Source organism: Ambystoma mexicanum, chromosome 2p, assembly GCF_040938575.1.
Source record: "Ambystoma mexicanum isolate Mex_15411 chromosome 2p, UKY_AmexF1_1, whole genome shotgun sequence".
Taxonomy (NCBI): domain Eukaryota; kingdom Metazoa; phylum Chordata; class Amphibia; order Caudata; family Ambystomatidae; genus Ambystoma; species Ambystoma mexicanum.
Window position 1 is genome coordinate 330,588,905 of NC_090923.1, and position 13,312 is coordinate 330,602,216.

Below are 13,312 nucleotides of genomic sequence, written 5' to 3' on the forward strand. Positions count from 1 at the left end.
GAGATCTAGGATGGAAACTCTTAAAATGTAAAAAAGTGTTTCTGTCAGTAGTTGTCTTATATAAAGTACATGCCAAATGTCCAACTTTCACGTTGATACATAAATCCAGAAAATTAATTGTCGATTTGGAATGTAACATCGTGAATTTAATAGTGTTGTGTTGACAGTTTAAGTAGGCAAAAAATTCCTGTAGGGACTCAATGTTGCCTCTCCACAGGAAAATGACATCGTCAATATATCTATACCACTTTCTAATGTGTGGTTTATAGATGTTGTTTTCTGAGAGAACATATCTCATCTCAAAGGCCGCCATAGACAAGATCGCAAGGCTGGGGGCAAAGGCTGCTCCCATTGCCGTACCTCTTGTTTGCAGGTAGAACTGCCCTGAGTAAACAAAGAAGTTCCTTTGTAGTGCAATCGTCATTAGTTCTATTATAAAAGCCGCTGGAACCCTGTGTTGGGTTGCCTGATGGGTAAGAAAAAGGTGGACTATCTCTATTGCCTCCTCCTGAGGGATATTAGTATAGAGTGCAGTAATGTCCATCGTGACTAAAAAGTCCTGGTCTGCATCGAACGGTTCTCCCTCAAAGATTTTTATAGTTGCTGTAGTATCTTTCAATCCCCCCTGTCCTTGCCCTGCTCCCACTCCCTCTCTCTCGACTTCTTACCCTGCACACTGGACCCCTAATCCCTTCAAGACTCACTCCAATTCCTAACCCTCGAATCCCCCATACACCCACAGACCATCCATCCACTTGCCCGCCCCTCCTCAACTCTACCTGCACACCTCACATATCCTCCTCTGCCCGCCTACTCTTCCCAGCCTCCACCGATGTAACCGATCTAACCCCATGGCCCCCCACTCAAAATCTGCTGGCACCCTACCCCCTCACTACTCCTTCTTTCCCAGTCTGAACAACCCAGAATGTCCCACCACCTCCTCCAGCCCCCCAAGTACCTCCCGCTCACCTCCCAATGACCTCCTCCATAACCACAAACCATGACATAGTCAACTGCATCCGTTTTAATGCCCGCTCTGTAGCAAAAAACAGGCACAGCATTTCCGACTTCCTCTCCTCTGACAAACCAGACCTAGTCTTTATCACTGAAACCTGGTTCTCCAATGACTTTGCCCCTGTTGCACATGAAGCATTCCCCCCCCCGGCTACTCGCTCATCCAGCTAAACAGACCTTCCAGAGGAGGCAGTATGGCAGTCCTCTTCAAATCTCACTTCTCTGTCTCACTTGCTGAATCACAGACATACATTCCATAATGTGAATCCCTCCTAGTTATACTCTCGCTACCTCTGACTTTCTCTCACAGCTTCCTACTCATCTACAGACCTCCTGGTTACGACAGACATTTTTTCAAACAACCTCTGTGATTCTGTAGCAACCATTCAAGTATATCACCCCTCTCTGACTCTCCTGGGAGACTTCAATATCTGGTTGGACATTCCAACCAACTCCACCCATCCTCTGGTCGACAGCCTTGATGCGCTCAACCTCTCCCTTCATATGAACGGTCCAACCCACTCTACGGGGCACACCCTAGATGCAGTCTTCACTTCCACAACCTGATTCATCTATCCCTCCATACTCGTCATCTGGTCCGACTGCTTTGTCATTCCTTTCTCCATCCTCACCACCATCCCTCCCCCTACAGACCCCCGGGCCTCCCCGCGAGACCTCAAATGCTGGAACAAAGTAAAAATCCTTCCTGACCTTGCTGAAGTCCTACTTATTAGATACCCTATAACGTCCCCGCAGACAGATCCCTAACCATCGACTCCCTCGACTCTTGGCTGAATGAATCACTAATTCCTCTCACACCCTAATGCCCCACTTCCTCACGCAATGGACCATTTCCCAAATGGTTCACACCCGAACTGAAGAACGCCAAAAAACAAAATAAACTTCCCTGAATACAGACTAATGGATCTCTGTGGATCATCACTCGTCCCAAGTCTCCTCTGTTCCGCACTCTCCACTTCCCCCCTTCCAAGCACTTTGAACTTTTTCCCTTTTCTATGCACTTGCACGTTCTTAATGTCACTGGGCCTAGTAAGATCGTTTTTATGTTGTGCTGTGTTCTCCTTTGTTCCCTTCCCTTTGCTTGGTCGTGCTCTGAAACACTTGTGTATGAGCGCGATAAAAATAAAATATATCATATCAGCCCCTTTGTCCCTGTACTGTCCCTGTCTCCCCTGCTGCCCACTTACTACCCGTATATTCATTGTAACCCCCTGGCCACTGCTATCGTTGTATTCCCAACCCCTCTATGCCCCTCTAGTCCCTTCGCCAACACATCTAGACTTGTGATGTGACTTTGTGCCTTGTGCGTCACTGTAGGAACCCTACTTCCTGCTCCCATGATGTCGCTATGTATCCCTCAATATTGGCCTCCCCTCTAGTCCGTGTGATGTCACTGTATGCCCCACTGCGCCCGTATGTCGTTGTGTTCCCTGCCCCCTGTCCACACGTCATTATGTATCCCTCTAGCCCCACTGTCCTGTCACTGTAAGCCCAGCCCTCTGTCTATGTGTGCCTCTCCCCTCTAGTCCCTGTGATGTCGCTGTATGCCCCACTGCGCCCGTGTGTCGCTGTGTTCCCTGCCCCTTCCCCACATTGTTATGTATCCCTCTAGCCCATCTGTCCTGTCATTGTAAGCCCAGCCCTCTGTCTCTGTCTGCCCCTTTGTGTCCATTTGTCGCTTTGTACCTCTGCCCTCCTGATCCCGTAATACCACCATATATCCCTCTGCGTCGCTTGCCTCTCTAGTCTCCATGATCCCACTCTGTGCCCCACTGTGCCCGTGTGTCACCGCATACCCTGTCTTCCAGTTCCCCATGATGTTGCTATGTATCCCTCTGACCACCCGTTCTGTCGCTGTAAGCCCTGCCCTCCACCGCTGCATGTCCCGGGTTTCGCTCTCTTCCCCTCGGGGGTGCACCGCTCATCTGCCTGGTGTAGTCAAGAAGCTCCCGTGATATCGCTATATTCTCTCTGTAGTATCCCACCACCTCAAGCCCCCGTGATGTCGCTGTATGCCCCACGGCACCCGTGTGTCGCTTGTACCCTGCCTTCTTGGCCCCCGCCTGTTGCTGTAATCCCACCCTTCCAGTCGCTATATGTCCTTCTGGCCCCATGTCCTGTCACGGTAAGCCCAGCCCTCTAGTCCCTGTGATGTCCCTGAGTAACCTACCCATCCAGCTCCCTGGTTTGTCACTGTGTACGCCTGCCCCTCAGTCCCTGCCCCATAACCCTCTGGCCTCTGTGACTGTATGCCCAGCCCGCTAGTCCCTGCGATGTCCCTATTGTGCCCTACCATGCCAGCCACCGTGCTATTGATGCATACCCCCCTTGTCCCGTGATGTCATCAGCCCAACCCCTCACCTCCCCTCGATGTCACTGTGTATCCACTACCCCTAGGTCCCCACATTCCACTGCTGCCCAGACCATCCCATCGCTGCGCCAATCCGCCAATACAAAATTAAGCAAGTATTGCACAGTCCTTGCCTCCCTGCGGTGATGCAATACGCCCACCCTCTGGTCCCTATGATATCTATGTACACCCATCCCCCCCTGTGTCCCATGTTGTGACTGCCTGCCCAGCCTCTCCAGTCCCCTTATGTCTCTGTATACCCACCCCCTGTGGTCCCATAATGTCTCTCTGTACCCCAGGCCCCTACATGCTTGCTGTTTGTCCCTACCACGGATCCCTGCGATGTGTACCCAGCGCTCCCGGTCCTCATGTACCGTTCCTGGCATGTCCTTCCTGGTCACCACCTGCTTCGGAGTGCATTATGCTTAGGTGCTTTATGCATGAACCATAATATCATATTACTACGCTTACTCTCTACTCTACACCATCACTCAATTAGAGTACAGCTATACCCCTCGATAAATTTGGCCTAGCTGCTCACATAAGAACACTACCCCACAAACATCTCATCGCTCTAATAAAATGCAGCTATATCCCATGACAAACTGGCCTAGCTGCTCACATAAGCGTCCTACAGGCTTAACACAGCCAGAATCCGGTCTGGGTGTCCACCCACCAGACTGCACACATTCAACTGCTATCCCTACCACCACACCTAATGCTAGCATGCAGCTACAATGAGGACATTCCACCAGCTGCACACATAACTGGTGCACCCACGCACCCTACAACACTAACTCTCTCTACTCGCTCTATTGACCTGGACTGCGGCCCCGAGGGCGTTGAACCTACCAGCGCTTTGAGGTCATACCAATAATATATAGAGCGCCATATAAATCGCAATAACATAACATAACATAACAAGCTTACTGTTATATGATAGGGTGAAAGAGCATCATCATTCAAGCCACAAACTGTGCAAAACATCTTTGTTCTGTTGCTAGTGCCCTCTTATGAATCCAATTAGAAGGATAAATACTTTACAGTTAAGTTGGAACATAGACAGTTGGCAATAGCATGTAATTTTGTTACTACCTACAAACATACTTGCATACATAGAAGTAATAGCCTGTATTTGTTATGCACATGTTTTAGTGGAAAGACTAGTTTCCATTCAATTGCATATGGGGCAGCACAATGGCAGCCATGGGGTGGAATTCGAGCAGAGATAGCAGCTTTCAGCAATACTTGGACACGAAGAGTGACATGGGTGAGGCAGCACTGGGACAAGAGGCAGCATGAAAATGTGTTACTGTGGTAATGCAAGCACAGATTGTTAAGGCCGGTACATGCTGTATGTTGTCACTTTCTCAAGCGTTAACACAAAACATTACATGCAATAGACACAAGAACCGTCCATGTGCAGCTTTTTCTGTAACATCGTGAATTGACGCGATTCACGGAAAATGGTTTTGAGGGACCCTTTTTTGAGGCGAGGGGTGGGCCACTTTTTTTGGGTGTCCGGGCCTATTTCTTGTCCCAGTCCGACCCTTGGTAGGTGAAAGGGGTGCATTTTACCAAGTGTGAAGAAGGTGCTTCTTGAAGATGGGGTCAGGATTTCTGTTCAGCATTGCTTGAAGATGGCAGTGAGTCTGATATTGATGAAATTCAGGTTCTACAGAATGGCAAAAAGATTGAGAAAGCGTGATTCTTGGTTCTTTCTTTCCTTCATTTTTGCTCTTCGAACTGCTCCCTCCTTCTTCCCTTCACTCTGGCCTTACTCTTTGGGCTCTCCCCAGCGCCCTCTTCTGAAGCCAAAAACCTTGGAGTCATCTTCGAATCTTCTCTCTCCTTCCCCCCTAGCACTCAGGACATTGCTAAGAAGTCCAACTTTCTGCTCTTCCTTCTCAAATGAATTCTCAATTTTCTCACTTTCCCCCAGAGGCTCAATGTGACCCAAGCCCTGGTTCTCTCTAGGCTTGACTATTGCAATAGCCTCCTCCTGAATCTACTATCTTGCTAATCTGAAAAAGTTCCACTTGGCACAATCAGCCATCAAATCAGTTATCTCAGATTTTTTGTTGGCAATGGGCTGGTTGAACCTCAGAGTGAGAAGGTAAAAGCTGTCCAGGAAACTCTAGTGCCCAGAACCAAGAAAGATCTAAGAGCCTTTTCAGGTTTAGTGGGTTACTGTAGATGATTTATCCCATGTTATTTTTCCATCAACTCTTTCATCACTGATAAACTTAAGAATGTAGAACCCAATAGATAAAATTGAGTGATAAAGGCCAGCTATGTTTTGTCATACTCAAAAACATTATGTGCAATGAAACTGTGTTGAAGATGGAGACTTTAACAAAGAGTTATTTTACAGACTGACATGCTGGGTTGGGGGCTGTCCTTTCACAAGATCACGATGGTATAGAACACCCTATTCTGTTTATTATTAGGAAACTATACCATCGAGAAAAGAATTGTTCCACTATTGAAATGGAGGCCTTGGTTATAAAGTGGGCAGTGTCATACCTTAAGTACTTCCTCACTGACAGGAAGTTTAGATTGGTCACAGACCACGCTCAATTAACATGTATGAGCCTCCGCAAGGACACACATGCATGGGTCATGCGCTGGATTTTAGATATGCAGTCTTCTTTTTATATGGTAGAACACTGAAAAGGAAGAGAGTAGGGAGATGCAGACTTCCTTTACAGTTTCCCAGGAGTTGAGAAAACCAGCAGCATTAGGGGAACGTTATGTGATGAATCCGATGGTGTTATCACTCCTTTCCTGGTGGTGACCTTTCCCCATGACCAGGGGACAGCAGCGACTCCATGATCCTAACCTTGTGGAGTCTATATGAGGAAGGATCACATGGGGGGAGACAACCTCTGGGAGAATATCACGGTGCCATCGGATGAGACATGGTATGCCCCTTCTTCTTCTGAGAATACCCAGTCCCTGTCTAATGCCTTAATGGCATACTTTAATACCTCCTCTCATCCACCTAGGAAAGATGATGAAGGCCTTCTAATGAGAGATGTACATAAGTCATCACAATCTGACATGCCCCCTAAAACTAATGAAACCACCTTCTCAAACTCTACCTATAAGTCATTTACAACTGACTTACCTTTCAAAGAACAATTACCCAGACTTTCCAGACGACTCTACCTACAGATATTCAAAAATGGACTTCCATTCCCATAACTACCAGAGAACTGCACAAGAAAGATGAGCTGAGGAATACAGATCAAGGAAGGCCAGGCACACAGACTGCACTCTAGTCATTGCGAGCGCATACCTGTGCTGGGAGATTTAAACAAGGAGAGCAGCTGACTGGAGAGAGCTGCTAGAAAGAGAAAACTGCTTCTCTCAGAATGAGCCAAGAGACAGTGAGGCTGGAGATGAGGCTGTGGAGCCTACTGGTTCAAAAACCAAAAACAGGGAAGATGACCGCAAGAAGAAACATGCTGCAGGAACGCCAGAAGCCAACAGAGGCTCACCAGTGTTCGCAGGTGTTTGGAGGCAGCCTTCGCCTTACCAGACTCTGAAGACATGAAGCAGAAGACCCCAGCAGGGACCACGCGATATAGAAAAGGCAAGAAGCGGATATGTCAACCGAAGAGGAAACACCGAACAAACAGTGCTAGCTTACCCTGAGAAAAGGAGAATATGCCAGCCACCCAAGGAAAGCGTGGGGGCAGGGGCGTATTGGAAGCCATGCCAAAACCAAATAAACCTTAATGAAGTACATGCGAGATAGAGCGAAAGAGTATTTCTTCCAAAGAGGAAATGGAAGGAAAACTCAAAACGTTCAAGTTTGTGAGTGTATGTGATACACGTGTATAAGAAGCCCTGGCAAGATAAAATACCAGGCAAATAGAACTTTACAAAAAGCGGAAACAAGAGACTAACAATGTTAGAGGGGTGCACAGAGCCCACCTGAGAAAATCCCTTGCAGGGAAGCATACCAGGCCAATTAAAAGTGTAAAAAGGATATATGAGAAAACTCTGGTAGGAGGGTATACCAGGCAGTTACAAGAGAGTGCATTTAAAAAAGCCCTAGGAGGAGAGTATACCAGCAGGCAGTTGCAAGTGTGTGTATAAAAGGAAGCCCTGGTAGGAAAGTACACCAGACAAGGACAAGTTGAACATTGTATAGGGAATACATGAATCGAAGATGTCCTGAGAAAAGTAACTCAGGATTAGCAAAAGGCTGAACAGATTATGATAGTAGGAGTGGAAACCTGTCACGATAGTACACCAGGTATTCTCACAAGCAAAGACAAAGAGCCATGTTGTTCTGTTCTCTAATTGTGTTCTTACTCAAGAGAAAAGCCAACTAACTGACATTGTTGAGTAAATAACCAAGGGCAGAGAAATCCAGTAGGAGGGAATCACTGTCTGGAATATGCAACTCTATCCTGTTAAAACATTTGTGTTGGAGTTACGCATTTCCCTTTTTGAACATTGTTGAACCACTGAAGGCCAAAGACATTGGGCCTCATCACGAGTTGGGCGCTAACCCCGGCGGTATTACCGCCGGGGCAATTAGCCCTACCCCCAAACCCCTGGCGCTATTAGTGTCAGATCACGGGTTTGGCGGAACGGTAAGTCCCCATTCCCCATTGGGCCCATTCTGGAATTTCCCATTCACCATTGGGCCCAATGGGGACTGTTCAGCGATATTAACGCCGGCGGTAATAGTGCCGCAAATTGGCAAAATCGCGGCAGATTTGTCCCCAGCTCAGAGCTGGTGGTAAATCCGCCAAGCCTGTGATTTGGCAGACCCTTAAATGCGGTAGTTATAGCATTAACGTCTCATTTAAGGGTTACCGCCAAACTCGTGATGAGGCCCATTATCCTTTTCACTTTAGGGACTAGTTTTAGTAAGCAAGAATAGTACTTTGGACACAGGATGATTTTGCTTTGGGCATTCTGACATTGACATACCCTTAATTTTGGTTTTAGGTAGGGACACACCTCTTAGAGTAGGGACAAAAAGGCATTTTTTCCCACCCCTTAAATTTTAATAAAACTCTTTAACCAAAACAATGACTTCCTTGTGTCTGTGTGTCATTCCTGGATCCACACAGCTCAAACAAACCTGCGATTAGAAATCTAATAGGTAAGACCAAATCCATGATGGCACAGAGGTGGAAACACATGAAGAACGCCCAACACATACACAAGAGCATAGAGGGCTGTACAAAACCCTTGAGGGAAACAACAAGGTGTAGATGTTTATAAGACAACACAAGCAAAGTGTGGAGCAGGCTTTCAGTGGAGGAGTGACATGAGAGAAGCAGAGAACATGTGCAATGATAGGAGGGAATGAACAACATCAGGAGGTTGCAGGAGAAAATATCAAGAGGTGGCAGGAGGAGAAAAACAGGAGGAGGAAGAAGGGGAAAATCACTAGGTGTCAGGAGGGGAAGATCAGGAGATGGCAGAAGAATACCATTGGGAGGGGACAGTGGAGTATCAGGAGGTGACAGTAGGAGAGCATCAGGCGGTACAAGGAGAAAAACAACAATAAAGAAACCTCAGGTGACGGAAGGAGAGAAACAGGATGAAGAGCCCAGATCACGTGAGGGGATAGTGAGAATAGGAAGGAATGCAAGGACGCAAATCACTAGGTGTTGGGAGGGGAAGATCAGGAGATGGCAGGAGAATACCATTAGGAGGTGACAATGGAATATCGGGAGGTGACAGAAGGAAAGTATCAGGAGGTGCAAGAGGAAAACAACAATAAAGAAACATCAGGTGACGGAAGGAGAGAAACAGGAGGAAGAGACCAGATCAAGTGAGGATATAGTGAGAATAGGAAGGAAGTCAAGGACACATATCACCCCAAGCTAAAGGAGGGTTAAGATCCCAATCAGAAGGGGGAGAGCCCATGATTGAAGGGGGCATGTGCAGCTGACATGGCGATGAGGAGGGCAAGAAGTAGAAAAGGAATAGAGAGGTGTGACAGAGGGTAGCAGTCTAAACCTCAGTGAAGGGTGGAGACAAAGGTCTCCTAAACTTCCAAAGGGAAATAGTTATATAACTACTCAGGCTGGTCTATTCCCATCTAAAAGAGAAGCATCTACTAGTTCTATGGCTTGGTCATATTAGAACATTCCCAAGGAATGAGTAAGAGAATGTTGATTTGGGGAAAAGATGCAAAGGGACTGAGTGTCTGGGAATATCTGAATGTTGTCAACGGTGAAGAAGTGCCTAGAATTGGTTGGTCTGTGAACCAGAGATATTATGCTTGAGTTGTGAATTGAGACAGAGTTTTATTTATTTGAGGAAGGGTGTGGAAGGATAGGCATGAAAAGTAGGAACAACGTATGATGATCTCAGGAGAAGGGAATATAGGTTGCAATTTCGCCAACGTTCGACAATTAGATTTTTTGTTCTGTCTAGTAATTATTAGAAAGCGGTAATGAAGTTACTTAAATCCAACTGTTGTCTGGTATGGTCTATTGATCCTTGTCCATGTTGTGATACACATTCAAGGAATACCGATTTGTAGTCAAAATACATATACAGTTGATATAATAATGTTTTTTTTTATAACAAGCATAATACCAAAGAGGTTTCTAAGTGCGGACCCGGGATTCGAACCTGTGTTACTCTGCGCTGTCTTGCTTTCAAGACGAGCATGTTGACACTGAGCTATACTACCCATGCTGTATTGTGAACTTATTCCCATACTTCTCCTACCCTCACAGAGTCACAGCAATCATGACTATCAACCTCTCCCACCTAGAGTATGCTAACTCCCTTTACCTGGGCGCACCTGCATCTCAACTGAAAAAGCTTCAACGAGTCCAAAACATTGCAGCTAGGCTCCTCATAGCCCTTGGCCTCATATAGCAATTCACACCTCCCTCTGTGTCCTCCACTGGCTTCCTGTGGGGTGACAATCCACTTTCAAAGCCATGTGCATCACCCACCTGAACAAAACAGGTCCAGAATACCTTCATACAACTTCACTCCTTACTGACACAATAGACAAATGCAATCAGGCACCACACTCCTCCTTATCTCCGTCCCTTCATATTGATAATATTAGGGGGATACTACTTCTCCATCCAAGCTCCCACCACCTGGAACATAATTCCATTTCGCATCCAATGCTAAGAGGATCACTTTGCCTTCCGGAAGGACCTCAAGACCTGGCTTTCCCCCAAATCCTGATGAACCCATTCTGTATTTTGGGTTATTAACCCCCAGTCAGATAGGCCGAAGCAGCAATGAACCCATCATAGAATGTGCTGAGAGACTGAGGAAATAAACTCCAGCAGACCACAGAACAGAATCCGTGACACATCTATGAAACCAAGAAACCAGCAAGGACACAAGGTTATGTATCGCACTCCATGACAAAGGAAGAAAGCCGCAGGCACGGCCACCCACCCGCACGCACGCATCTGCTGTCATACACTATTTGAAGACACATCGCATCTGTCTTTAGAAGGCAGCTACGTCCCATGACAAAAATGTCAATCTAGCTGGACACATAATCAATCTCCTGTACTCACATACTCTCCCGACAAACTCACAGCACACATCTACAAGCCAGTTCAGCATGGGTCGCTAGCAGGGACTTGGCAACCCCACTTACTTTCATATTGGCTAAAATACACACATGCATTCTAAAGTCTTCTGACAAATCTCCCATACCTTGGACTTCGGACCTCCCAGGGAGTTCACCTATGGCGCTTTGAGGCTATGCCAATGGGAAAAGGCGCTATACAAATGACAAATTACATTACATTACATAATTTACCACATTTTCTTTTATATTTGAAAATAATTTGGCATCAATGAAGATGTCCAGAGCCTCAAGATTGTGTGATACTTTGCTTTATGCATGTTATTAAGTAATAAGTCCATCAATCACAATTTAACAAAATGAAAAATCTTACCTTTTCTGACAGTGCCTCTTCTAATGTAGCTAAGGCAGTGTCGGTATTACTAGAATCCGTCTGAAGGGATTTCACTCGGTCTTTAAGATTGCTAAGTTGTTTATCTTTATCTCTTAATTGGTCCTGCAGGTTTTCAATCTAAAGGAGCAAAAATATTGTGAATTAGAAGATATCATGGGATCTGTGAATTTCGAAACTCCGAGTTTGCATTCTAGAGAAGGTGGCTCTTGTGCAGGAATATGAAGCAACATTACAGGTTTCCTGGATGCACAGAAATGCAGATTTGGAAGTCACTCTGTAAACCATAATGTTTAATAACGCTGTGATGCGAATGAGCACTTCAATAATAGACAGATTTAATTTTGAGATTGAGGCCTTCAGTGACGAGTTCCCATCAACAACAATCAGGAGTGTGTTCAGGTGGTGATCACGTATTCGCACCCGGGGATGAGTGTTCAGCCAATCAGGTGGTTGCAATAGCAGGTGAGAATACACAGACTCTGCACGCTGTTTCCAGCCAGCCAAGGTCCTTCCACGGATGGCGCCATGTTATGTCTTTTTGTTTTTAATGAGGGGAGGCAACAAGGAGGCAACTCCATTCCCACCCCCATCAACCCTCCCCACGTACATGCTTGATGGAAGCTTTGTGTCCCTTTTTACTATGGCGTTGGCTATGTTGTTTATTTATTTATTCATATTGGCTGTTAGGCATAATCCTGTGCAGTTACCTTGGGGAACACTGCAAAAAGATTAAGACTACAGGAGCAGCAGTAAACCCAATTGGTAGCAGTCTGCACCACCCAGATTTACCTGGTAGCTGTGGCTGAGCAGTCAGACTTCTCTCAAGATGAGTAGGGCAGTATGCAGAGTATACACAATAGGGCCAAAACACAGTAGAGCAAACAAACACTGACCAGAGCTTTGTATAAAAAAGTATATAATTATTTATTTAAAACACACTTTATGGCATATACTAGCACTGTCAATCAAAAGCAAGTTAAAACAGAGTCAGGTAAAGTATACACACCTCCCTTAATAGCTATCAGACAAGTCAGGTTTAAAACACTACTATTTGTTAGAACAGATGTGATCGCTTAACCAAGATGGCACTCTGATAATGTAGTTAAAGGGAGAGAAAAAGGCAGAGCATAGAAATAAAACAGTTCCCAACACTTTTAGGAATTCAGAGCAAGGGGAGAAAGGCAGGTTATACTGTAGAGCCAAAGTTCATAGGCCAGTCCCACTTTAAATGGAGCAAAGCGAAATGTGCCCAGGATCACACGGTTTAAAAAGTGCACTAAACGTCTTTGCAGAGTGTTCAAAAGAGGTTGGGGTGATTCAAAAGATATAGTTAGAAGGCCTGGAGCCAACCCAGTTTAGAAACCAAGGATTTAAGGGTCACCTTTAGCAATCTGTAGAAAGGGAGGCCAGGCAGGACGCAGTACCTCAAAGAGAAAGGAAGCTCCAGCGGGGGCAGTTGTTCCTGGCAGTGGTTGAAGTTCATGGTTCCGACCAGGGGAAGAGAAGATCTCGTGGAGGAGGGAACGTGGAGTCGTTGCACTGCACAGGGATGAAACCAGCCACGGAGTTCCCGATTAAAAGGGGCGGTCCTTATATTCGCGGTCAAAAGTGGTGAGCTTGGCTATCCGGCTGCCGGGGTGCTTGGCACGGGCTATTCGACCAAGAGACGTCTTTGGAAGGTGAAAAGGGCGAACTGGTTGATCCCACCAGCTCAGGGGAAGAAGACTCGTCCAGTAGAAGATCTTCTCTTGTCGTCGGGAAAGTGGTGATGGCTCAGCTTCTTCCCTCTTTGGATTCTTAGGTCATGTGGCGACTTCTGAAGTTCCAGTCCCAAAGGCCCTGCTTTTATGCAGAAAACCCCCAATTCATCAGCCTAGCTGTCAATCACACATGCTAAGTGGTGAGCCGGGCGGCTCACCACTGGGCCAATCAGAGTAGAGTGTGACTTGGGTTGCTAAGGCAACGCAGTCCAGGGTGCCAATTC

General features: G+C 46.4%; 1 protein-coding gene across 14 annotated transcripts in view; it reads right to left on the reverse strand.

The window, feature by feature from the left end:
• Positions 1-13,312, reverse strand: part of ERC2 (ELKS/RAB6-interacting/CAST family member 2) — a 4,434,974-nt gene that overhangs the window by 2,323,496 nt on the left and 2,098,166 nt on the right. For all 14 annotated transcript variants that reach the window (XM_069643656.1, XM_069643655.1, XM_069643659.1 and 11 more), the window contains one exon: positions 11,308-11,445. In XM_069643656.1, coding sequence (XP_069499757.1) covers positions 11,308-11,445 — 138 coding nt within the window. The remainder of the gene's footprint in view (positions 1-11,307; positions 11,446-13,312) is intronic.